The 27,942-nt window shown below is 48.0% G+C and overlaps 1 protein-coding gene across 1 annotated transcript in view; it reads right to left on the bottom strand.

The window, feature by feature from the left end:
- myo1d (myosin 1D) overlaps window positions 1–27,942 on the bottom strand; it is a 69,733-nt gene that overhangs the window by 11,573 nt on the left and 30,218 nt on the right. Inside the window, exons 12-21 of the mRNA XM_035612349.2 lie at window positions 26,331–26,401; window positions 24,857–24,931; window positions 24,316–24,448; window positions 24,011–24,177; window positions 22,394–22,601; window positions 13,992–14,215; window positions 13,262–13,400; window positions 13,071–13,175; window positions 12,841–12,954; window positions 5,628–5,782 (exon numbers count right to left, since the gene is read on the bottom strand). Coding sequence (XP_035468242.1) covers window positions 5,628–5,782; window positions 12,841–12,954; window positions 13,071–13,175; window positions 13,262–13,400; window positions 13,992–14,215; window positions 22,394–22,601; window positions 24,011–24,177; window positions 24,316–24,448; window positions 24,857–24,931; window positions 26,331–26,401 — 1,391 coding nt within the window. The remainder of the gene's footprint in view (window positions 1–5,627; window positions 5,783–12,840; window positions 12,955–13,070; window positions 13,176–13,261; window positions 13,401–13,991; window positions 14,216–22,393; window positions 22,602–24,010; window positions 24,178–24,315; window positions 24,449–24,856; window positions 24,932–26,330; window positions 26,402–27,942) is intronic.

Below are 27,942 nucleotides of genomic sequence, written 5' to 3' on the forward strand. Positions count from 1 at the left end.
TTGATAATCAACTCAGCTTGTCTGTAGAGCAAAGCTCAAATAGAAAACAACCGCTCTTTCTACTCTGACACATCTCATCCCTCCTTTTTGTTCCTGTTCTATTTTCACATCTTAAAAATTCCTCTCATGTTTTCACTCTTCTATACTCTTGTTTCGCTAACATGTGGCCTCTGTCTCCATTCCTCTGTCTGGGATGAAATGCGGCGTTATTATCTCCAGCCAGCAGGAGTTATTAATGGACGGCGTACGTATCAGACATAACATGGATCCAGTGGTTGCCATGGGAACTGCATCCGCAGCGCCCCCCAAAGGAGGGAGGAAGAGAGAGAGAGAGAGGGAGGAGGATGAGGAGAAGAGGAATGTGAAGTGGAAAAACAAGTGGGGGAGGGGGCGGGGTGGCAGTGAGGCGGCTGATGGATGGAGACGGAGGAAACAGAGATGGAGGGATGGAGGGACGGAGGAGAAGAAGGAAGCTCACTTCTATCAGTCTGGAACATTTGATTCAGCAGAAAGGGAGAGAGGGTGACCTTGTGAGGAAGACAAAGGCAGCGTGGCTTTCTCTCTCTCTCTCCATCCCTCTGTTTCTCTCATCACTTCCCTCTTCACCCTCCTTTTTATCTCACCGTTAGAAATGTTTGTCACCGAAAATGCTCTTTGACACGTTTACTGTTTTTTATTCTTAGATATTCATCAGGCTCTGCAAACAAAACTCTCAGCAGCAGCAACAGATCGGATGCTTCAGAAAAAAAGGACGACTTTGATTTAATTAAAGGACCTCGGCAGTGTTTTAGTCCATTTCCTACAAATTCCCCTGAAAACAAAATGTTCTATTCCCATCCTGTAGAGATTTGCTGATCAGCCCCAGAGCCTGTGTGTCGGCCATGACACGAATCACCACGACACGGAATAACGTTAGAGAATGAATAATATAGTTAAATATATCTTATTAGGGTCTAGTGCTGTGTTCACACCGAACGCAAAGCGAACTTCCGCGTCGCGTTACTCACGCGAGTTCGGCTGCAGGATCGGTTTTGCTATTTAACACAACCTGCGAGCGTTCGCCCGTTCTTCCTTCATCTTTCTCCAGCTAGACTCCTCTGAATACAACTTTTACGTCCTCAGTTTTGCTCAGGACGCTCTCTAACAGCTTCCAGGAGGAGGAGCAAGGGGCATACATACAACAGAACGGGACGGGTCAATGAAGGGCTGCTGACAGTGCAGGATGGACGGAGGAGGACAAAGGGGCGGCGGCGGAGGTCAGAGGAGAGTAAGAAAGCGTGAATGGACGCAACCGAGCTCGAAGACAGTTGTGAGGGTCTTAAATCCACGAAACCTCCGCCGGTGGGATGGATGTGGAAGGTTTACAGTGGCGGAGGGAGGAGAACCAGGGAAGAGCCTCGACCTCCACAATAAACCCACCAAGGCTCTGACGAACACAGATTTGTAATTTCCGATGAAAAGATTTCCTTTGGTGATCGATATTTGTTTGTTCCACCCGTCTGCCTGCCTGTCTGTCTGTCTGTCTGTCTGTCTGCCTGTCTCTCTGTCTGCCTGTCTGTCTGTTTGTTTGTCAACAGGATTATGCAAAAACAATGGAACAGATTTCCATGAAACCTGGTGGAAGGATGGCTCACAGGCCGAGAAATAATTTATTCATTTTGGCAGGGACCCAGAAGAAAAGGGGGCGGGTCGAGGATTTTTTTTATCACTTTCTTTATAATAAGATTTTTTTGGGGGGAGGGGACATTTTCACGGATTTCCACGGGAATATTGAATGGATTTTGATGAAACCAAAAAAAGAAAAAAGAACCAGGCAGAATTAGGGGACTGATATCTCTGAGCGTGTGCTATTTGTTCCGGATCCAAATAAAAACTCTGGGTCTAGCGGATTTCAGTGTGATTTGAATCATCTGCAAAATCCAAAGATATGTAATTTACACTATAAAAAAAAGAAATACAGAAAGTCTACTTATTTTCAAAAATTGTGATCTGCAAATGTTTGCCTTAAATGATGATGTTGTTTATCAAAACTTTGGCTGAGTACCGCTCCTTAAAATGATTTTAATAACAAGTAGTTAAAATGGAACCTGCTCAGATTCTTCACGTTTTTAAAAAAAGAAGTCATTTTTTGAGAAAGTCTTCCTGATTTAAATCAAAACTCCGCCAATGTTAGACCGTTTTATTTTGGGCTGTCGAGTTTCTGTACAGCTCTTTCTGATATATTTAAATCTTTAAAAAAATTCTCTATCTGTACCGGGAGTCAGATACTGTATTATATTGGTACTTCCAATGAAAAATGTAAAACGGCACCGGGGACAAACTGTTGACAGTAAACTTTCAGTCCATCGACCGATCGTTTGAAAACCATCAATCCACTCGATGCACCACAAACGCACAGCGGACGGCAGCCAGGGGTTAATAACCTCCTGTCATCGACTCACCGTCACACGCATGCACGCACACACACACACGCACACGCACACACACACACGCACACACGCACACGCACACACACGCACACGCACACACACACACACGCCATCAATCCACCGCACAGGGGTTTTTCATTAGTCACCGCCAGCGATGTGCAGCCAGAAACCAAACCCGTTGCTACAGAAACGATCCACGCTGCTTTTTCTGAGAAACCAATTTCCAGCTGATTACACAACACAGCGACAGGAAGACGGAGGAGATTACGTGAACCGGGGGGGGGGGTTTGATATGTCAACACTTTATGCTTTTCTTTACTGTAAGAATATTTAAGTATACCCATGATGTTATGTTGCATTTGATGGGAGTACACAACTCTTTCACTCTGAGAACTGAGGATGAATAATTCACCAGTGGGATATTTTTACATGTCAGTGGGGAAAGTGTGAAGCACAGTGTGATGCAGCAGCGACGGAGAGATGAACCACGAGCCTGAGTGAGAAATAGACAAGAAAGTAAAACGTGTTCAGATACAAAAGTCAGGAGAGAGTGTACTCTATCAAACCCAGTTCTCTTTTTCCACGAGTCTATTTGAACAGAATCAAAGTTTTCATTTTGATTGTCTCTGAGCTACTTGTCAACAACAACACTTCCTGTGAACCTTTCACATTAAAAGCCTGGCAGGAAAGAGAGGAGCAGAACAACTTGTGAACTATCTATGAGAGAAAGTGTTCACTGACATTCGATTATCAGCAGTTGTTTAAATGGCAACTTGGAAATTAAACATAATCACAGAATGAAATCATAAGCATCTCTGTTTTACTGACGGAGTGAGTGAAGTGGAATTGAAGATTATCCTTCATGGATGAAGTGTCGAGCTTGCATCGACTGTACAATCAGAAAACAGGGAGACATGGAGCAAATCTGGTTAAATTAGGAATAATAAGTGTTTCTGAAGGAAAACCTGTGACAAATAAAGGAAAATATTTCTAAGAATTTCCAAGAATTCAATGGCGATCAACAGGCGAAGGAGGACGACACAGGGAGGGCTCGTCCGGATCTCTCAGTGCAGAGAGGGTTTGTGTGAGACAGATGCAGGGTGTCTGCTGTGCCATCCTGGTGGGTGGGTGAGTGTGTGTGTGTGTGTGTGTGTGTGTGTGTGTGTGTGTGTGCTGCAGTGCATATCAATGCACGCGAGCACGAGACAGAGAGGAAGGGGGCGGCTCATCTAAATATAGGCCCCAGCAGAGGCACAGCCTTAAATATTTCATTGCCTCTTGTCCAGAATGAAGCGGAGGAGCCAGGGGAGGAAGATGGAAAGACTGAGAGAGACAGAGAGAGACAGAGAGATGAAGAAGTAGGGAGGGAGGGGGCGGCAGCACAGGGGTTCAGGAAAGACTGAGATCAGTACAAAAGAGATATGGTCAAAAATAACATGCAGAAAAAAAAGAAAGAGAGAGAAAGAGGTTGAAACAGGATGGAAGAGGAAAGGGAGGGAGGAGGGAGGCTGAGGGCATGGGAATCTAATCCCCCCCGCCTCCTTTCATGCAAAGAGAAGTATTTCTGAATTTCTCCAGACGAGTGGTGCGTCACGGCTGATAAGAGGGTTATCTCCTCGTGGGTGCGTTACTCAAATCTCTGAGTGTCTTTGGTGTGAGGCCACTCGGTGGTGTGGTGTTGACAAGTTCCTGCTGCTCGACACTTCATCATAAGAACGTGACAAAAAGAAAATATGTATACATATATATATATATATGTACATACCTCCAACAGATTAATAACAGGCTGATTGTGGAAACTCGTCAATTCAACAAATGGAAATTCAACACACGTCCAGACACGGACACGACGAGATGAGTTTTATTCCCGGTGGCGGCGGCGCTCCGCTCCGGCCTCGCTGTCACTTTGAGGAGGATAAAGTGAGGCTTTGTCGCTGCTGTAAGCTGCCCCCCCCCTCCCACCCCCCTCCCTCCCCTCTCCCCGGCCCACTAGTGTGCATATTGTGCACCGTGCAGCATGTTGAAGGAGAGATAAAGGTTAAAGACACATCTACAGGGAGCCGCGGTTAGCGGGACGCCGCGTGCAGAAGATCGTACGGTGCCGGTCGCTCGGAAAACACGCCCACTTTCCTCTCAGGGATTTTTCAACCTCGTGCAGACGCAGCACGAAACGCAGGCAAACAGAAAACACGCATATTTTCCCATTTTGCACGTGTGTGCCCCTTTGTCTCCGTAGCGCCGCCAGTTTGGCGGTGATGGATGAGTCGGCGTTGCGAGGGGTCGTTACGCGAGGCCCAGCGGGGGGCCCTCTCTCTCTCTCAGGCCGACACACACACACACACACACACACACACACACACACACACACACACACACACACACACACACACACAGATTCTACAAGCTTCTGTGTTCAACAGAGCGAAACGGGAGAGAGAGAATCTTTTGATTCCTTTGACATCTTGCAATCTGTGCGTATTCTTCCATGTCTTAAAGTGTCAGAGGATTTTCGTTGCTCGTGGCGAAATGAGAGGTTTGCAACCGCGGGACTCAGGGACTTTTCATTTCAGCGCGACGTTTACATATCGGATATACAAAGTTAGAGCCGCCACAGTGTCCTGTCCTGCACGCCGACAGCTGCGAGCGCGGAGGAAGTGAACACTGGGGTTCGAGTGAGGACGGACGGGACTGTGTCCCCACAACGCTCCACTGCCAGAGGTCACATCCGGTCAATACCACACAGCCGGGCCAAAACCATTCGACCTGCCACAGTGTCGTTTTCAGTCTGTCGACACTTTAGACTGCATCTCGTAAACCACCTGCAGGTAGATCAGATCTTTTGGTTTCAACCAAGGTGAATCTTCGTACGGACATTGTCTTCTAATTGGCATCTTCCGATAGCCCCGTACCGTACGTGTGAGGCGTTCAGGGGTCGTGTGGAAATCACAGCCGCAGAAAATAACCTCGGCCACACAACTCAGACCTGCAATGAGGCTCTGCATTGATCCCACGTGCCCTCAGGTAAACTCTCAACCAGTGGGAAACTGATTATCAACTAGAAAGAGGAGGAGGAGGAGGAGGCTGCGACCTTCGCCGCGGGGTCGCCCGCAGGTCATCCCTGTCAACTGACTACAGCCGTCAAACAGCGGGTGAAGGTCGTTCAGCTTCTGCCGCCACGTGTTGTCGCCCAGCGCTCACCTCTTGGAGTGGCTGAGCAGGGCGCCCACCAGCTCCCCGATGCGGTTCTCGTTGGCGGGGACCATGCCCTGCAGGCACACCACCAGGTCCCTGCTGTCCTTGGTGTGGAACACGACCAGCTGGTCCTTCCCGGGGGACACGCTCATCCCCGTCACCTGAGACGAGAGAGGGAGGGAGGGAGGGAGGGAGGGAGGGAGAGGGAGGGCACGTTCGGTTTAACACGGATAAACATGTACGAAGAACCAACAGAGAAACACAAACATGTGCAAAGGCAGAGAGGTCTGTTGAGAAACGTATCACATAACCATCTGTATTGTAGATAAACACAACCTCAGTGTACACACACACACACACACACACACACACACACACACACACACACACACACACACACACACACACACACACACACACACACACACACACACACACACACACACACACACACACACACACACACACACACACACACACACTCATCGTCTCTTTAACATCCGAATGAAGCAAAGGGAAAAGACCTGAGAGACCTTTTATTCCTTTATCAATTCTTTATATTCTTAAGAATTTCATTGTGCGGCGTACCCTCTCAATCGTGTCTACTGTACGTACGACAGTTAATGACTTTCTCTAGAGGAATTTACCACATTCAGCAGATCGCTTGGTTCAACAATGAGAATTAAAACCTCGAACAATAAGAGGCTCAGCTGAAACAGGACAAATGAGTTGAACTCGTCAATTTAAATCATTTTGTCCTACTGGGCTTCACGTCATCCATTATCGATCAGCTGCTTTGAGCGAGTCCTTTGTCTTTTAGATGCTTTCACTGGTTTTGAATCCAATTTCGGGTTAAACAAATAACATTTTATTTTCGGGAACAATAATAATTTTGTCTTGTGGGCTGTTGTGAAAAGCAACTGATTGAATGAATGGATGAATAAACATCCGTCAGAATCATGAGATATATCTCCAGGTCAGGATTCATTGATCAGCCTCCCAGAGGACCGATCCAAACGTTTCCTAATAGGAGCCCACGTACCGGTCGTCACTGCCGACTCAACAGGAAGCAAACAATAGCTTCAGGTAAACACATCTCAGGAGGGTCACGTCTCATCAACTCCCCGTCTCCTTTTCCTCCTCTACAATCTCCCTACCCTTGTTTTTTCTCTGTCTGCCTTTATTTGTCTTTTTCCAGGCCGAACTCGTGGCGGTGCGTGTCGAGGAAACCGCCCCGGGGGCGTTCATATCCCCTTCCGCCGCGCTGCAACGCTGAGGCAAATTCCCCATCAGCTGAGACGGGACGGGCGGAGACGGGTTGCCGCCGCCGCCGCCGCCGCCGGCGACACGTCACGTAATCGCCACGAATTCAAAACCCCTTGAGCAACACGCCTCCGTCTCGCAATCCAGCCGCAGTTAATTGCATGGAACCGGTTCATTTACATTTTTATTAAAGGCCTAACTGATTGGAGCGAGAGTCTGTGTTTTAATGAGTCGGGTAATGATACGTTGTGATTTGTTTCCTCGTCTCATTTTTTATTTGTGTGTGTGTGTGTGTGTGTGTGGGGGGGGGGGTCTTAAGTCGCCCAATCAGTTTAAACCCGAGTATGAAATCCATTAGAGGCATTCATCTACCCGGCCATCTGTTCCTCTGTCCGACCCTCACACACAGGAAATGATGATACATTTCATTACGGCAACTTGGCCGAGATAGTCATCCAGTGTGAGGGGGATAAACGGTGCGATGGTTTGTGTGTGTGAACCGAAGGCCTCTGACGGGCGGCGACCTTTTAATCATGGCTGCAATCTGTGTTCAGTCCACACAACATCAAGTGCGAGGCACGTTGCAACCCTGATGAATCACGAGCATCGTGACAGTCACCGATCGTTTCTCCGTGTGTTTTGGACTGTTGCTCAGACAAAACAAGAAATATGAAGATCACTACTTGGCCACTTTTTCACTGTTTGATGACATTTCATAGAAGAAGAACAATTATTCTATGTAATAAAAAAGGCAGATTAAATGAAAATGGAAATCACGAAACCCTATATATGATCAACAGACATGTCATCAACTTGTGTCCCTCAGTAGAGCTCATAACTCCGCCATCGGTCATTAAATTCAATCAAGCCGAACCAAATCTCACACCCTTATAGATAACAGTGTCATAGATAAAATCCTGAATACCAATACCTTGCACCAACTTTTGTGGAAATCTGTTCAGTAGTTTTTGTGAAATCCTGCTGACAACAAACCAACCGACAAATAAACTCACCAACTAACCAACCAACCAACTAACTCACCAACCGACCAACTCAATAACCAACCAACCAACTCAATAACCAACCAACCAACCACCCGACCAACCAACCAACAAACTCACCAACCGACCAACTCAATAACCAACCAACCAACTCAATAACCAACCAACCAACCACCCGACCAACCAACCAACAAACTCACCAACCAACTCACCAACCAACCAACATTTTGATTATTTCTCTGTGGTTGTCATGAGGACATGATTTGAGCAGCAGGCTCTCCCAGTTTATTCTTATGGGAGCAACTTATTGATTATATAACACATCCCAACAGTCCTGTAGGGATAGAGGGGGGTGGGGGGGGGTGTGTGTGTGTGTGTATGTGTGTGTGTGTGTGTGTGTGTGTGTTTGGGGGGGGGCACGCTGGAGGCTCGGTGATCAAATTAATATCATATAATCAGCTCCTGTGATGAGGCTGTGAGGGGACTGGTGCAACAGACATGATAAATAAATAGTCGCCCCTCCCTCCTGCAAGTTGCTCCCGAGATGTATGAATTTATCAACACAATGACAACTCAGGCTTCATCACATTTTCATTCTGATCTGTCGTAGATTTGCATAACTTGAGAAATAATTTCAGAAGGCAGTATTTCACTCTTTTGTTGTTTTGTTTCAGTGCTTTGTATCTCGCAACCACTTGGTCAAGACCAACATGACAAGGCTGCGCATGTACATCGTTCTTTTGAGTGCACGCAGGTAACATGTCGTTGGTTGGTTGAGATGAGGGGGGAAAAAATACTGAAGCGAAGGGATCAACGGTTGAATGAAGAAGAAGAGGAAGAACGTGAGGAGAACCAGAGCCGCAGGGATCATAAATAAGCCTCGCTTGGGAAAAAAAACAACAGAAAAAAAATGGGAAGAAAAGAGGAGGCCGGTTTGTGCACATGCCTGAACGACACCAGACATCAGCTGATCCGCCCTGCCGCTCGGTATCCATGACAACACTGTCTCCTGGGAAGTTGGCATGACAACCACGGGAGGAGAGAAGCGGCAGCAGAGAGAGCGAAGAGACAGAAGAGAAGAGAGGGGAGAGACAACAGTAAGATAGTGAGGGGGGGGGGAATAGAATGAATAGATGGGAAATAGAAGGTGACGGAAAAGATGGTGAAAAGCAGTGAGATGAGTCACTTGCTTTATTTAACGAGAGGAGGCGGTGTGATGATCTCACTTTTTTTGCGGCGCAGGCATTAATTGGCGTATAAATCCTGTGGCTCCTCACTAAAGCACCAGCCATCTATCAGCGGGGCCGGCCCCCCCCCCGTTTGCCGCCCTGCAGCAGCGCCGGCAGTTAAGAGGATTCGATGGTGTGAGCCTCTCGGTGCTAATCAACAACGAGCTAACTGCTCTCCCCTGCGCGTGACCTTCTCCGATCGATGGCCCCGCGTCACGCCTCTCTACAGCCCACATCTCCATCCGTCTCCAGCTCCTCCTCCTCCTCCTCCTCCTCCTCCTCCTCCTTCCTCTCTGCACTTCTTCACCTTGACCAATTCACTGTCCCCTGCAGCTTGACATCTACTGCGTAAACTGGCCTGGTGTTATGAATCCAGCGGGTCGGCGCGGTAATGGTCAGTCATACAGTCACAATGTTGTACAAAACATTTATATTATTATATTTGGATCTTTTTACCGAGTATATAAGCGACAAGGCGACTTCTCGCACCGCATTTCCCTCGGTGTCGAATAATTCCCAACAACATATTAAAGTCTACGGGTGTTTGACTTTTATAGAAAAGGAAACAAAATTGAAATATTTATGTTCTTCTTCTTTATCTACTTCATCATGAACCAGTGAGTATGAGAGACAGGCCGGGGGGAAAGAGAGATGGAGTCATTCCTCATGGGATTTGTAATAACCTCCCAATAACCACCAGTGATTACTCCAGTGATTTTGTTTTAATTGTCTACGCTTGACTCTCTTCTACTTTATGTTGTTGTATTATATTTGTACAGGTCTCTGTTTACAACGAACTAGAGATTTCGTCGTTACAATGAAATCAGACGGGAAATGGCTCGGAGGAACAGACGGCAAATGCGTATCAGTAGATCAGTTCATCGTTGGCTTCGGTCTATTCGTGGGACTCGTTGACGCTGATTGTTGGCCGATTTGTTCTAATTAATTCTCGAGAAGGCAGGTAACAAAATACCTGTGAATGTCTCTACCCGTCTCGTCTCTAGCCCCGCCTCCAAGGTCGCATGAAAAACATACGACCGCGTCACAGCAGAACACATTTTAATACCACGTGCAGCACTTTGCTCGCAGTGACGACAAGACACCATGCAGTCTTGCGAGAGTGGTCCAGATTGAGCTTTTTCCTTTTAGCGAGAGAGAGCAAACTTTTCCAAAAAAAGAAATGTCCAACCATTTCCTTCACAGGTACAGGAGGACAAACTGTTTGAACAAGTCACGATGACATTGGACAACAAAACAACAGGCCTCAAGAAATTGAAACATTTCGTGCGAGAAGACTGAAGACAGCAAAACAAAAAGGACGTGAACCTCGAATGCAACAGATGTGGACGGCGGCTGTGGAAGGAAACAAGTGGCATGCAGTCAACGCACACGCGCGCACGATTGCCATGGAAACAGCCTCGTGTGCAGCAGCCTCACCAGACCTATCGCAGCATGACTATGAATTAAAAAGCAGCCAATTGTGGAGATGAATGGGATTTTTTTTCTTTTGCATATTGACATGTTGCCGCGCGATAACAGGGCTGATGGGAAATCAGAGATACCACCGTCACCTGGGCAACCGCTTCACATTTCACCCCCGTTGTTTATGTATATGATCAGCTCCATGTACCGTACAACTAATGTCAACCCCATGTGATGGATTTTTCCCAATAAGGAGTTTCAAGTAGGGGCTTCAGCGAATCCTAATTTCATAATTATAGAGTCTACAAAACGTCATAAAAGTGTAATAATCGTGAAAGTATGTCCACCTGAGCCCTCGGAGACGAGTTCAAGTCACTTGTGTAAATCAGTGATGACGTAAAAGAGAAGCTAATATGCAAATCCTCACATTTCCGAGGCTGGCACCAGAAGAAAACAACACTTTTTTTTCTGGTAAATTGACTTTAGCGGTGAACTGATTATCTACGTCTGCATCTGCAAACATTAACAGTACATTTCCTGCCGTCTGACGGGAACAATAAATCAACTGATCCTTTCAGCACCAGGAAGCTCGACTTATTAATAATTTGTTCCGGGATAAGAACAAAATGATATTTTTTTTGTAAACAAAGGTGACGGACTTCGCTCGCTTTCCTACATAAACCTATTTAAACTGATATGTTCTTACACTTACAACCACTTTACTGAAACCTGTGTAAATAACGTACATGCGTATATTTAAACTACTGTCTACTACGAGAAGGATGTTAATATAATCTATTACTGCACTCAGTCTTCAGTAATATCAACCCGGGTCCATTCATGAATCTTAATCTGTTGGAGTGGACTCTCATTTTTCTGATGTATGGTCTCAGTATAATAAAGCAGCCATTGTAATTAAACCTGGTCAGAAGAAGTAAATTGGAAATAGAGTTTCAATTACTGCTGCTCGACTCGTCTATACTGTACATCTCTCAGAGCTTCAGGATTAATATCCATCACCTGTCTCCGCCTCTCAGGTCACACGGTCGTGTTTTGCGAACAGATTTTAAACTAAACATGGAGAAGAAGCATTTATTTACGGGAACATTCTACAGTAGTTAGTTATAAGAGATGTAATACGAGATGCACTGACAACTTTTGAATTCTCTTCCTCCTCAACTTTCGACTGAACCTTCATTTTCCATCTCGTATTTTCATCTTAACTCATCACATATTTGTTCCCCTATTATTTCATTCATTTGCAAATGGTTTCAATCTAAAGTGACGGTTCCCAACCTCTTCTGTTTGAGAGAAATTCCCTCACATCTAACAACTGACGAATTTCCCTTTCTGTAAATGATGGTTACAAATAATAATGATCATATTTTCAGAGGTGTGAAGAGTTTTTTTCACGAGGAAAATAAACGCAACAATAATTTAGTGATCTGATTCATCCTGCAACAACTTAAACCTTAACTTACCTCGCCTGAATTCTGCCCATTGTCTTTGCAAACAACGAAGCTAAGTTTGTCGACTCACCTCATATTCATCTTTCCTATTCAAACACGAATATGAGCCAACACTCTGGGCTGCACTTTGAATGAGTCGACGGAGGAAAGACGGGAGGCTCCTTCGCTCTCGGCGGCTTATTGCTCTGCTGTAATTTGATCTATGGATTTTCATTTTTTCATGCTGCTCAAGTGTGAAAACTGTAATTCAATACAAATGACAAACAATTCTGCATAAACCACCCTGTGACTGTGACTCGCACTGTTGTTATGCCACATGAAACATTTATAGATTTGCATTTTGAAGATCCCGTCATATACGATATATTATATTATATTATATTATATTATATTATATGCACGCATCTCTATCTTTCCTGAAAACACTGGATGTAGTAAATCATGGCTCCTGGTGCGACCGCCCGTACACATCACTGTAAATTATATGAAATGGCTGAATGGAAAAACACATGTTCTATTATTTACTGCAAGTTACCACAAGACTTTTCTAGGCTGTTCGTCCCAGTAGCTACTGTTCAAGACTCCATCGTCGGAGGAAATAGACAACTTTTTGTCTTTATCGTCTTACCATCCGCACGTATATAGGTCCACTATAAGCCTCGACTTGATCGACGGCACAGAGGAACTGTGTGAACAACTGCGTAACCAAAGCATGGACGAGGAAAAGCGTATTTTCCATGAAATTGAAAAAAAAAACCCATCTCAACATCGCGAGAGAAAAATAAAAGGAAAGACCGTTAAAAAGGAACGCTGTCTATAACAGGAAGTGTCCTACGTTGTACAGGGGGATGCTCTTCATGGCCTTGTACTGCTTCAGGGGATCCATCTTGTACAGGTGGCGGTCAGTGATGAGCACCGCCCGGTCCTCCGCCTTGTGGAAACGGTTGATCTGGGGAAACACAGAGGCTCCTCTCCATTAGTCACCCCTTGACACAACGTAACCCTCCGGCAGGGTGGGGACGCACACCGGGAGGGGGGGGGGGGGCAGCTGAAGAGAACTTGTACCTTGCGCACGTTGCAGGAGAACAGGACTCTCATGAACTTGTCTTTCCGCTGCAGCTCGCTGGAGACGAGGGCGAACGCCGCCGCCGTGTCGGGGCTGTCGCGCTTCTGTCGGCCACAAGAAAAAGACACCTTTGAAACGTGACTCAGTGCTAATACAGATTGTAGGTAGATGGTACACGAGTAACGCTCACCAGATAGTTTCCTTCCCAGGCTCTCTGCAGGCCCAGGTCACTCCTCTGGCCCTTCAGGGCCTCCAGGCCGGCCACCTTGGCCCTCACCTGCAGGGCCTCCTCTGGGGAAAGGCCCTTGATCAGGGTCCACGCCCACCACCTGGAGGTAAACACACCAAACACACAGAGGAAACTAAGAGGCGGGGTCAGAGAAAACAACGACCTCCTCGACTCAGAGTATCTCGCAGGCGTCTTGGTAGTCGGGCCGGGGGGGGGGGGGGGTCCAGCGGGACTCCAGCAGACCCCAGGTGTAGAGTTCTTATTGGCCTTTCACTCACAGATGCTGACAGCCAACATCATTTTCTGGGAAGGCTGTTTTCCAACTGCGCCCGGCTTCAAACAAACAAACAAGCAGGCAGGCGTCGGGATGAGAGGCAGTGATGAGTCTTTGATGGAGGAGGAGAAAATCAATGGCCAGCTTGAGCCCCCCCCCCCCGGGGCGAAAGGAAATGTGTGCGAGTTGCTTCGAAATGGACTCATCTGGACGTGAAACAACACGCGGGATATTTTACTTTGAAAAAAAGATTCATCCTGAGTTTTGAGCGACATAATTGCGAGCACATGGAACAAAGGTTGGGCAATTAAAAAGGATTGAAGGAGGAGCCACTTGGCAGCTTGAATCTTTATTCGCCATCAGAAACATTTAATGACAAAGTACTGTTGTCTGGAAAATGTGATGTCGGCCGGGTACCTGTTGTGGATGCTCCTCAGCGCCTCCTCGAACTTGCGCAGGACTTTGGGGGGCGTCGGCCACTTCACGTGGCGGCCGTAGTCCTTCATGGAGCGCACGTTCTTGAAGCGGCGGTTGACCTCGCGGATGTACGACCTGACCTTGTAGCGGCGGTACGCCCGGAGGATGACGAGGGCCGCCCGCATCCGCCGGTAGCGCATTTTGGCCAAGGTGCCCCTCCACACCTGGAGACGCACCAGAACATGGAGGGAGTGTGTTAGCAGAGAAGCAGCACCAGCTGTATAGCAGTATAGTTGTGCGAAGTGTGTTTATGTCATTTAAAAGTTGAGCAATTTGTATTGTACTTCCATAGAGTTCAAGGACTCAAAATAAATAAATCACAGGATCCTTCATTTCCCATAATGCACTTAATAGAAACACAGTGTTTCTATTAAAAAGAAATGTGACCCAGGCGTGTCCACGACATCACTCACTGCATCGTCATTGATTATAGAAAAATTTAAATATGGAAACGGTAACAGACATGAACCCAACATTGCATAATTTCGAGCCCGGACCAGACCACACGATGATCAGATTGGAATCCGAGGAGACGAAAGAAATCGGTGGAGTTTCCCTTCGAGCGGAGGAGGAGCCGCTCGAACGCAGGAGGGATTAAGGGACATTTAGGGAAGTGCTGTATCTAGATCTGATTTATTTAGCAGAGTAGCCATCACTCCCCCAGGCTATTTTAAGGCTTTATGCACTGCGGGCCGTGAAGAGGTGACACCCGCTGCATTAAGATCCAAATCACCACGGCGACTGTAGCCATGAATGAAAAAGCACAATACTGCTGCCGAAGCCATGTCCCAGAGCCTCGGAGCCTTGTCTTTCTTTTTCAATTCACACTTATACAAAGAAATTAATTAGAAATTGTTAAGTATTTATATGTCAACTATCACCGCCCCCCCCCCACCCCCACGCCTGTAACCAAACACAGGTTGAATGGCTATCAGACCCTCAGAAACATGAATAATAGATGTAAGTGGGACCCCAGGGATCCATAACTCTTTATCCACCCTCACTCAAATCACCACCATATGCTCCCCTTCTTACTGTACACACACACACACACACACACACAGAGACGCACAACCTCTCCATTATTTACACATCTATTTCACACTGTACGTAAAAGGAGAAGAAGCTGAATAATCAGTGGCACGGTGCATTCAGTGCCACCAAATTAAAGGCAGTAGCGCGACCAGACTGCTGGTCTGATTGCCATCCAGCCGTAATGCGCGGTAATCACGGAGCTCATGAATATTTAAGCCGGCGGCAACGAGGAGGATTTCCCCTTCATTTGCATATTGAAACTGCGGAGTAGGAGGAGGAGGAGGCGGAGGACGATGAGGAGGAGGAGGAGGAGGCTCTCACCTGATCGTGGGGACTGGCGCTGTGGTAATTGGCAGGGAAGCGGATAAGTCGCGCTCCGGTGGAACGTGGAGGGTTAATTTAGGTCTTTTCAAAAAAAAAAAATTTAAATGCCATGACCTTCAAACGGACTATCAGCTGCAAATATCACGTGTGTTTAAGTTGCACCGACTAAAGCAATGTGGCACTGAGCCCGTCTCCGCTGAGGGACGCAGCTCAAGGCACCCACTCATCTCTCCGTACAGTATCACTGCAAAGAGCGCGTGAAGAAGACGAATCACACACACAGCGAGATCAATGGGAGAAGGTCAGTCATCCGTCTCATCCCCAGGCAGACCAGGTCGCACGGCCCCGTTCTCGGAAATAAAAAGGACGGCTTAAATCACAATCTTTAAAGTCCCAGTGATTATGCAATCGTGCGTTTTCTCCAGTAAGCCGAGAACAGCCCGGTCAGACAGTAAAAAAAGAAAAAAGAAAGTAGGTAAAGTAGGAATCTGTCCCCGGGTCGTCACGGTTACAGACTAACAACCTCCTGACCTGATTTCTGTGCCTCAGAGCTGAGATTCTTGGCATTTTTATGTCTGTTATTACAAATATAACGTTCATCGGTTTACATAGACATGTCAGGGCAGATCATAGCTCCTATACATAATGGATGAGAGCGAGAAAAGAGGAGAGCAAACTACATATTCATCGCTCCCTGACCCCTGACCCCTGACCTCTGACCCCTGACGTGACCCTCCCGCGTGCTCACGGTGACGGTGGTGGGAGGAAGGAAACGGTTCCACACTCTGGTCCGACTGCAGATCATTTTAAGAGCTGTTTTTTTATTTGAATTCAGACGTTTTCAGAGCTTTGTGAGTCAATTATGGAGCGTTTGAAGAGCAGGAATTGGACCTGTCCAAGTGTAATGAATCTAAGATGGAATGTGAACGTGTGAGAGTAAGATGATCATGTTAATATATAATAATCGTAATGATAATTCAATTTAGCAGGTAAACATTCATATAAATTTGAGAGGACATACTATTAAATTTAAGGTCCCACGGTCTTATCGATCAGGCGATATTGACGTTAAGTGTCGATATGAAAAAAATTATTCTACACAATAAAAATAGAGAAATGATTTGTCTTTTTCGGTAGGTATGTTTATTTTCTTAATTCAACGTCTATATATTTGGTTGTATTTGTTGTTTTTTTATTTAAAGTTGTTTATAATAAGTTTATAGTTAAATTGTAAAATATCAAACTTCAATTACATTTCTTTGTCCTAAGGGTTTGATAACGACGTCTTAGGAATCATTGGCCACATTCTTTTTTTCAAATACATATATCGGGCGATATTTTCGGAACTTATTATCACCAAAGATCCATATGGTTCAGGCTCCAGACTGTCGGTTATCTTCCCGCCCTCTATTCCCACTTCTCTCTGTTTCTTTTCTCTCAGTCATTTGTATTCCATGGAGTTTCGCAGGCAGTAAATTGTCTTTCTGTTATCAAACGGTTGTTTTTCCTCCGTTATCGATACGGTAATTGTGTCAGGTTTTAAAAATTGCCCGTCGCAATTCAGATAAACTCTGCGCTGATCGTGTTTAGGAATTAATTTCTTCTGCGTCTGCGGAAAAAATAACTCGGTGTGTTCTCATGAAGACACGCCGAGACACAAAGCAATAATTTGCCAGATCTGATTTCAGTGGGGAGCGTTCGGTGAAGACGTCGCCTGCCTGATGATCCATATGGAGCCGGGGCCCCGGCGGCAGATCAACAACTGTGTTTATTTAGAGCTACAAATCACTAATTACGTTGTAAATGACTGGAGACGCAGAAAAAATAAAAAAAAGACCATAAAGGCTCAACGACTCCGATAACAGCCGACGTTAACTGTCTCCACTGTCTTCGGAGCCTCGTTAAGGCGCGTGACAGGTGGACACACACACGCACACACACACACACGGGCGCACACACACACACACACACACACACACACACACACACGGGGGCACAAACACATTTTTTAATATTTTGCTTCTCGAGGCGGCGGAGCGGACCGGCTGCTATGAGGGTGGCGGGCTGATGAAGACGACACCCGGGGGGGGGGGGGTAAATCAGGCCAATAACAAGGGGCCCCTGACAGTCTGCCCCCTTCCTCCTCTGGCCAATAAAGCCATCTGATCATCCCTTTTAGAGACTGTGCCCTCACCTCGCTACGGGGCCCCGGGATTTACGAGATCATCACAGCCAGATTGGGGGATCGTTTTCAAAGCGGGGGGCAGATTGCAGGGGTTTTTATTCGGCGGGGGGGGGGGGGGGGGGGGGGGGGCTGGTTTGTAATGCATACTGGGGTAAGTGCATTCACAAATCACATTTGAGCTGGAAGCTTTCAGTGATGTTGAGCAGAAAGGACCAATTACTCGCTGCTGAATGTCTCTAATCTAAAAGTATTGCGACTGCAGCTCTAATAGAAGGACAACACACAAACAAGCCTTTTCCTTTCCGTCACCTGGAGGGGGGGGCGGGGGTGTGTGTGGTGGTGGGGGGGGGGGGGGAGGGGGGCAAGCACGACCAAAATCTGACATGGAAGGACAGATGGGCCTCTCTGCACCGCTGACACACTTGACTGCGACACGCGGCTGAAAGGCCCAGAGTGTCCGCGTCCTCTGGGGATATCGAGCTGTTCTTTTAGTTCTTTCCAGTGACGTGCTCGATGCGCGCGGTCGGGCGGAGGGAGGGGGGGAGGGAGGGGGGAGGGGGGTGGGAGGGGGGTGGGGGTAACAAGCGAGGCTGCAACAACGTGCTCCGACCGCAGGCCCGTCACGGGGAGACACCGAGGACAGCAGTCATTATCATAAAACAATGGCGGCCGAGCGGCACGCACCCACCAGTGACATCAACGCCCCCCCCCCCCCCCCATTCCTCCGTTCTTGACTCCCAGTAATCGTGTCATTTCAGATTTCCAGCTCTGGGTTAACGTTCTCTAATGGCGTGAAACAAACGTGTCCGGGCGGATCTCGAACAACACGGCGGTTGGAAGGGGACGGTATCGAGGATTCGATCGACTACGCTCCGGACGGCTCATCCGTCAATTAGATGCGACTGGACCAAATGGATTGGAAGAATATTGCCGACGGTCAGCGGAGTGTGTGCGCTTCAAATAAACACACATCAGTCGAAGACGTTTGAAGGACGCACAGTTACAATCAGCCTATCGGAGGAGTGAATCACGATCCATCCACTAAGACTATGATGCAAAATTTAAATAAAAAGATGGGTCTTACACAGTTCGTGTACGATTATCTAAATATCTGCAGATTAGATTATTGTCAGAGCAACAATGACGTGATTTAGTGAACATGAATATGCGTCATTGCGTTTCCCCTTTTACAAAATGACTGAGAAAATCATAAATATCTACAGTAATAACTGGCAAGAGCTGGAGCAGTTATTAACAGTGTCCTGTGGATTCTTCTTTCAAATATATTACATTTTTTAGATTTGCAGTTTCCCACCAAATTGACCTCAAGTTCCTTTCTCATAAAAATGAAAAGAATCTGCGAACCCCAAAATAAAAAGTGTGCAAAAGCAATCAAATGTCTTTTTAACAATCTTCTTCTTCATTGGCTGTGTCGTTGCCTCTCGTGTTGTTCTCGTGTACATTGGTGATGCAAATAAAACATGGAGCCTCCGTTAAAATATTTCTTCATAATGATGCTGGTGGTCAAAAACCTCACATGGCACCTTCCATCTTTTTGTTTTGACAATCTATTTTTTTTGGACCAATCCATCTTTTTTCTACTCTTTTACTCAAACCAAGGATTTTCAAAAAACATTGTCAGGATCCAAAACCCATCATTTTAATATTATATATAAAATATGTTTATTTTAATAATACTTATATATCTCATATATAAGTATTATTAAAATTAAAATATTTTCCGTGAGGAATCTGGAGGAGACAAAAACGAAAAATAAAACACATGTCAAATATGGCTGTGATGCAAACACACGTTGCCATAGAGACGGTCCCTTTGGTCACGGCCTTTAAGAGTTTGGATACACTAAAGGTTTGGTGTTACTGTAGGTCACTTCTGGGCTGCAGAAAGAAAACACACAGTCAGTCGATGCCTCGGAAAAGTAGGAGCTGAATACAAAATGGAGCTGGCAAATTGACCTCAACCTTTTTTTAATCATTCAATAAGCGACACCTAATTCAAGTCAACAGTCTTATCGTCGTCTCGAGCCTCTTTACTTCGACAATATTATAGAGGGAAACCTCGACAGTTCCTACGACGAGCAGGCGAGCGGAGAGGAAAAGACTCAGACTCTTCCACAAAAAAGAAAGGAGGAGGAGACGGATCAGCTGTGGTCGGTCGAGCGGAGTTGGAGGAGCGAACGTCTTTGTGCTACGTATCCGGCTGCTTCGCAGATTACTGCCCCCCTTTCTCCCAAAACACACGATTTGAGTTATCACTGAACAATTCATGGCCTCGAGACACGAGTTACCCCCGCGACTCTCTTTCCTTCATAGACACATTCAGCCCAGACAATACCCCCCCCCCCCCCCCCCCCCCCCGGCCGCACTGTAAAAGCCTTTCTACCCGAGACATCACACTCGCCACGTCTGATAAACCTACTGCTACTGTGTAAAGCTTTGGAAAGCAATTAAGGCAGCGGCTCAGAATACACAAGGGGGGGGGGGGGGGGGGGGGGGGGGGGGGGTGCTCTCTTCCCATCATTGTTGCCTCTCTGACAAGCAGCGACAGTTACTGCGATGAGGATGGCTGAGCTTGAATTTATGAAATATTCATTTTTTTTTTTAAACATAGACGGAAGGAAGGCGGGGGGTGGGGCCTATGTATAATTTATATCTTGTGTGGGAGTGGGTGATTCCTCTTCTTCTTTCATTCTTCAACGTTGCCGCATTGTTGCACACACAGGGAAGGTGTGGAGCGATCAGCGGGAACGCGGCCCGGCCCCCGACTGAAACAGATGCACATGAGGAGACGATGGAAGGACGGAGGGAGCGGCGGGATTTAATGGAGCTGTGAAGGAGCCAGCCCCCCCCGCGCCCTTCTCTCTCCTCCAGCTACCCCCCCGCCCCCCCCCCCTCGATGAAGGAGGGGTTATGGTAAATCAAAAGGGGTAAAATAAGAGAACATAGCGTGTAGATTTACAGATTGTGTGTTTTCAGTTTTCCATGGGGCAAATTAAGCGGCGTTACGATAAACCCACGAGGCGAGGGGAGGAGCGGTCCTGGCACCGGTGGCGGTCCTGGCACCGGTGGTCCAGACTGGCACAAGGCGGCGTGGTGTGCCAGGGGCTGATAAGGGGATTGTGCGCAGATCGGACTCAGTTTGTTTGAGCAACAGCAACGACGGATACGGGAGTCCATTCTGCTGTCGCGCCGCTATTTGACTTTGTTTGCGGCGGCGAGTGGCGCGGGCCACGTTGCCTGGCCTCAACGTTGACACAGGGCGAGATAATGACAGAACGCAACAGCGGCCTGCTCGGACGGACTCCTCCCCCGGGGAGGTGATGTTTGTTTTGGTGCAGAAGCCGATGCTCCTTTGGCCTTTCCCCCTTCGTCAGTGAGGCCCGCTCGTCCTGGGACATACAAGAAAGGCTTCTCCCAAGGGAACGCCCGTGTGGCACGTCCCCGGGGACGAGCCCGCGAGGGGTCACACGGATCGATACAGAGGTCGACCAATCGGTCGGCTGCGGGAGTCAATCTGACATCTTTCATGTCTGAGGGCTCGGAGGAGTATCTGTTGAGGAATGTGCCCCATCACGGGAGTCTTCTTCACACGCACAGATGATGATGATGATGGTGATGGTGATGATGATGATGATGATTCGGAGACGCCCGCCAGGCGATTTCTCATGGAGCACTCCTCGTTCACGAACCCGCCACTCGAGGATCTGCTCTGCGCGCCGATCCGACACACGTCAGCGCTTGTACTGTAACACGATCACACCGAGATACAGGCGCTCTGGCCCAAAGGTGACGCGTGACGCGCCTGCCAACTTCTGAATACAGAGACACACGCGCGGCGATCAATATTCACGGAAGGTCATTTTAAAACACGTCCAGCTGTTATTGGTAAAACTAACATACTGGTCACGGAACAACATAGATATTAAATGTACTGTGTTTCAGTACAACGTCCAGTGTCATAAGCCTCATATCAGGGCAGAAGCTATTCATCATTGTTCTTTTCAATTATTCCATTGATTCGTTTTTTCTGATGAAATGTTTCGATTGGAAAATATGTTTTCCAAAGTTTTTAACTTACTCCAAACTTCTTCAATGCAAAATCATATCAAACCGAATTAAGGGGAAAATCCCCACATTGAAGAAAACTAATGCGGGGATAATTGTTGTTCATAAACAATTATTATTATTATTTCTTATAGATTAACAACCTATTAATCAGCACTAGTTCGTATTAAAGGGCAAATCACGTTGAGGACCACGTCCAGATAAATGTCTCACCCGGGTCGTCCCTCTCCGTCAGGTGACTCTCTTAATGGGAAAAAACCTTTTAAAAGAAATCCAATTCAATCCAATAATTCAGTCAATTACTTCAGATTCAAGACGTGTGTAACGTTTAAGTGCAAATGGAGCTGAGAGTTGAAGAGGTTGTGAACCCGACCCGCAGCCTGACGTGAAGCTGCTGAGCAGCACAGTTCAGCCGTTCGTGCTACGAGAAGCAGAAATGAATACGTTTGGTGGACGTACGGTTAAAAAAAGGCTTGAGGTACGTTTGAGGGTCTGAGGACAAATCTGTGCCGTTTTCATCACAAAACCCTGCGACATCGCAAATTCTAAATCCGACATCTGACCTCATCCCATCCCATCCCTCCACAAGAGGGCGGAACCTCCGACGGGGAGAGAGAGACGAGGCGGACGCGTCGGTTTAAATTCAAGGCACAATCAGGGAAATGAAGACGATCAATTAGAAAACCAAGAAAACCCCCCCGGCGTCCCTCACCTTCTGGAGGAAGAGGACGATCCGTTGCACCATGTCGGCGCGCTGCTCCTCCAGGCTGAAGAGGGTGCGCGGCGTGCGGATGAAGACCTTGGTTTTGCCGAAGGCCACGTCGTGGTCGAAGCCGCAGCCCTGCACCAGCCGCTTCACCGCGTCTCTGTCGGACGGCAGGTCGTGGTTCGGCCACGTGAACTCCGAGATCATCTTGTACCTGCAGGAGGGACAGAGTGCTGCTGTGAGGAGAAGGACGCGGCGGCGTAGTCGCTCACGTCTGGATCACAGCGGGACGGCGGCTCTGGATTAGGGCATTCGTGTTCCGGTCAGGAGGCATTTTAGTAATCGTCAGGTGAACATTAACGCCGGGATTATCGGCGAAACCGAGGACATTCCCATACTGAGCCTCGGTCAAACTTGGTTTTCAGTCCGTGTGTTTAAAGTCGGGCTGCAGATATTCCTTTCGTTGCTGGCAAATCTGCCAATTTCCTTCTCGTTTGGATAAAGATGCTCAGCACAACATCCTCATCACGAGGTGACATCGCCGAACGACCAATAGACTGTTTCATCACATCTCACATGTGAGAATCGTTCATGTTTGGAATATTTGCCTAAATAAATAATAACTTGCTGCTCGTTAGTTTCTGATTCAATGAGCTAATGTTACAGATCTATTTTTAAGAACATTTTAATAAATTTAATAATTTTAAGTTCAGAACTGTGACTAGTGGAGAATATGAGAGTGATCCTCTCCGGCTTCCAACATCCAACGATTCCCAGCGTTTGCCAACAGCAGACGGCCGCGCGCCTCATTTCACAGCCGACTGACGACGCTGTGATGTAACAACCAAAGTCCCACTGTCACCAGTTGGGGGGGGGGGGGGGGGGGGGGGGGGGTCTGCAAAAAAGACTCGCTCAATAATCCTTCATCCGCCGCCGCGAGGGCAGCGAGGCGACGCCGACAGCTGGGGAATGAGGACGAGGCCACGCAACAAGTCTCCGTGTGCCATGACTGTAACCTGACTGTGTGTCAATATCATCATGAAGCCATGTAGGTCAATATCCTGGAGAGCTGTTTGGCGTCTCGGCGGCTTGTGATCAGCAGCATGACGCATCCAGAAGCAGCCCGTCGGTCGTCAGATCTCATCTGTTACACAATGAGCTCTCGACTGGTTCGCCATATTCGCTTACGAGAGGTGTCAATGCGTCTTGATGACCTGTTGCGTGTGCGCGATTATACGAGTACATGAAACCCGTTGTTGTTGCTCGTTATGTTGAACCAGGCTTGGATTTGTGCAAGTGAAATCGTGTCTCCTCTCAGACAGTTTTCATCTGATCAGATGTGACATTATCAGTCTGTGTTTGTCGACGGATCACTAGTTCAGACCTGATTTGAGAGGGTCATCGCGGACACATGCACATCCTTGTATTTCCGACTGTTCTGGACCCCAAGATGTCGCCGTGGCTCTGGTGATGTATAACATTTTATAAAAAACGACGACAAGATAATCACGGCTTGTGGCTCCAAGTGCAATGAGCCCCCCCCCCCCCCCCCCCCCCCCCCCAGATAAACATTTTAAGGACGTATAAGACGTTTCTGGAACGATTGCTGCGGCGGCGTCGTACCTCTGTAGGAAGCGAGGGTACGTCTGTCGGTAGGCGAAGCCGGCGCGCCGCACTCGGACGTTCTCCAGCAGGCCGAGGTACTCCACCTGATGGCGGCAGCGCTCCTGCTCGAACAGCAGCGGCGACTTGACGTCGTTGGGCTTGATGCAGCGGACGTAGTAGGGCTCCTGCAGGGGGCGACGGCGAGTTAACCGCTGCCGAACGTGTATTTTTATTTTTGTATTTCATTTGAACCCTTTGCCCCCCCCCCCCCCCCCCCCCCCCCAGCGTGGAGCTCGGTCGCGGGGCTCGGGGCTCCTCCTCACCTTGCAGGCCAGGTTCTCCACCAGCGAGATCATGGAGTTCTTGAAGAGCGTCGCGGCCGTCAGCGGCCGCTTGGTGACCTCGGTGATGCTCAGCTTGCCCTCGGGCCACATCGCCTTCAGCACCGGGTTGGAGCTGGACAGACACGGGGGGGAAAGGGGGGGGGGGGGGGGGCAGATTTCTCTTAGCAGAGGTCACAATACAATCACTGCCACGGTTCAGCGTTGTGGTCGTAACAACCGCGCAAAGAGGTTCAGGACCAGAATCAATCTGCTCTTTCGTTACACGAACGCTCTCTCGACTCCCGGACGATGTCACACTCGCCTCACACAAAGTTTTTCCGGCCCAGACCTTTTAACGAGCGGGAGCTCCGACAGCCTGCTCTGTCGTCATATTTAATAGATTCCTGCTCGGCCAGATTTTACATCTGAACGCAAAAATCTGGAAATGACAAAACTCCACATTTTTTTTATATTCGGGGGAGAGGATGAGAAGAGAGAGACTGGGGTGGTGTGTGTGTGTGTGTGTGTGTGTGTGTGTCACCTGTTGTAGAGCAGTCTCTTGAAATCCTGGAACAGCGTGTCTTTGTTCTTGTCAATGAAACCCACCACTGAGTACCTGTGAAAAGAGGACGGACGAGCTCTCGTCATGTGTGTACATTCTGTCCTGCCAAAGTTTTACTAATCGTGGTTCACATATCCACTACATCAATGTGCACAGCTGCTGATTGTTAGGGGAGGCGTCACGTTGCGCTCCGCGCTGCGCGACGCCTCCTGCCTTTGTGTAAGCGGCTCGGGGATCAATCAGGCCTCCTCCTCCTCCTCCTCCTCCTCCTCCTCCTCCTCGGCCCGACCTGTCCCCGGGGCGGCGGACACTCAGCCCCTCGCAAATGGGCCCGACACGTCCCCCTCGGAGCAGGGTTTTCAGGGGGCTTAGCGTGTGGTGATTTATTAATTTAAATGGTGTCCAAATACTTTAGGGACCGGGAGATGGAACATTAATAGACACCCTCATGCGCACCGAGTGTGTACACCGCTGTGTGTGTGTGCGTGTGTGTGCGTGTGTGTGTGTGTGTGTGCGTGTGTTTTGAATTTCCACATAGATTATCTGCCAGACGTTTTTGGTAACATTTGGAAGAATCGAGTTTCGTTGGGTGCACGCAGGATTAAAAAATTAAGATCTGTGTGTGTGTGTGTGTGTGTGTGTGTGTGTGTGTGTGTGTACACACACGTAACACGTTTTTCAACCTTAAAGGCGCAGTACAGGGATCACTACATGTGACCCCTTTCACACTGTCCAGCTTTACACAGTTATAAAAAAATTTATGAATATAGAATGGCCACTCGAATGCGAAGTGTGGTACAATTATGGTCTGTTCCACACCAGACATTACAAAGAGGGGTTCCTTTTTTAAGGCCGTTGCATTTTGTGCCATTACGCTGCTGCGGACGTTAATGAGGAATTTCTCCTCCAGCGATTTGGCACAACTCACGTTTGTTTCCCTCAGACCCTCTTATTATAAAGAAAAGGAGATCGCTTCAAATAGCAAACGGGGCCGAGTAAAACGCCTGTAATGACCTTTTTGTGTTTTTTTTTTTTAACGTTTCTCCTGAAATAGATTTAATAGTAATTCAACGTGAAATCGCCAAACGTCGCCTTTTAGAGCCACGAGACGACTTCGGGTGCCGTTCGCCTCGTGGGTTAAAAGTGTAGAGAGGCAGACACGAGGGATGAGGTTCAGACGTAACCAAGTCCAGTAGAAAGAACAAAACTGATATTTGTGTTATGAATGTTACACGTCAGCCGCTGCTGCGCGGGATGAGCGTGGATGAGGTCACAGGAGAGTTTCGTTTCTCCGATTCGAACCTCTTACTTTTGTCGTTACCTGCACACAAGTTCAACTTTATACTTTGGATATTGGCATAGTCTGTAAGTGTCAACATTTGGAGACTGTGGCTTCAGTCTGAGCATGTGCACGTGTGGACACGTGGAGGGAACGAAGCTTCACGATACTCACACCACGTCCCCCGCGTAGTGCCTGATGCGGAAGTCTCGGTCGAACTCCAGACTCTTGTCGGTTGGCGAGAGCTGCGGAGCGGAGAGAAAGACATGAAGCACTCATCTGAAGCAAACGACTGACAGCGTCGGTTCACTAATTATTCAAATTCAAAAACCCAAAGGCCGTTGCACATGTTTCACGGATATGCATATGAAAACTCGTCCTCCGGCCGTTCCTCTATTAGACCTGGTGCGTACCAAACTAAATGTTCGGCAGTGCAGCAGGTTCTAATCTAACGGGACCTATAGGACTGATACTCGGCAGCAGGCCGTATTTCTTTCCCCTCTTTTGCACATCTGACCGCTTTAACCTCGCTGGAACTCCACGTGTGTGCTTTTCACAAACTGTCAATCCTTGTGTAATGTAGAGTAGATGTAAATATATATATATATATATATATATATATATATATATATATATATATATATATATTTAATTTGTAAAGCGCTTTTCATGAACCCAAAGCGCTGTAAATTGTAATTGTCCAGACGCTCAAATAGTTGTAACTCTTATATTATGCAGGTTAAACGAAAAACGCTAAGATTGATTTGCAGGATCGGTGAAAGCGACGGCGACGGCAGATGCAGTTAACACCGTCAGGGCGGATAGCGGCCTCACGGGAGAAGAGGAGTGGGTGGAGGAGGAGCCAGAGATGGTGAGACGAGGACAGAGACGAGGACAGAGACGAGGACAGAGACGGGACAGAGACGAGGACAGAGACGAGGACAGAGACGAGGACAGAGACGGGGACAGAGACGGGACAGAGACGAGGAGAGAGACGGGACAGAGACGAGGACAGAGACGAGGACAGAGACGAGGACAGAGACGGGGACAGAGACGGGACAGAGACGAGGAGAGAGACGGGGACAGAGACGAGGACAGAGACGAGGACAGAGACGGGGACAGAGACGAGGACAGAGACGGGGACAGAGACGAGGACAGAGACGGGGACAGAGACGAGGACAGAGACGAGGACAGAGACGGGGACAGAGACGGGGACAGAGACGGGGACAGAGACGGGGACAGAGACGAGGAGAGAGACGAGGACAGAGACGGGGACAGAGACGAGGAGAGAGACGGGGACAGAGACGGGACAGAGACGAGGACAGAGACGAGGACAGAGACGAGGACAGAGACGAGGACAGAGACGGGACAGAGACGAGGACAGAGACGAGGACAGAGACGGGACAGAGACGAGGACAGAGACGGGACAGAGACGAGGACAGAGACGGGGAAAAGGAACATGACGTGATGCGGAGAGACAGTGGCTGCGAAAGTGTTCGTGTGATGCGGATGCCTGTACGCGGGCCGGGGAGCAGGAGGGAGCATGAATGGGAAGGCAGAGAATTCTCCTGATGAGCGCGACGAGGCTTCTCGTGACAAGTGAGTTGGTGATGCGGAGTAAAAGTTGCCATTCACTAGGAGTCTGACATCAGGGATCGGAGGGACAGAGGGTCGAGGGACAGGACGCGGGGAGATCAACGGAGAGAAGAGGGAAAACTCTGGAAAGGGAATCATGACGCGGCAGATTAGCATTGGTCACACATGTTGATCTATATTTTTGTTATGG

The sequence above is a fragment of the Scophthalmus maximus genome, chromosome 16, assembly GCF_022379125.1.
Source record: "Scophthalmus maximus strain ysfricsl-2021 chromosome 16, ASM2237912v1, whole genome shotgun sequence".
Lineage (NCBI taxonomy): Eukaryota > Metazoa > Chordata > Actinopteri > Pleuronectiformes > Scophthalmidae > Scophthalmus > Scophthalmus maximus.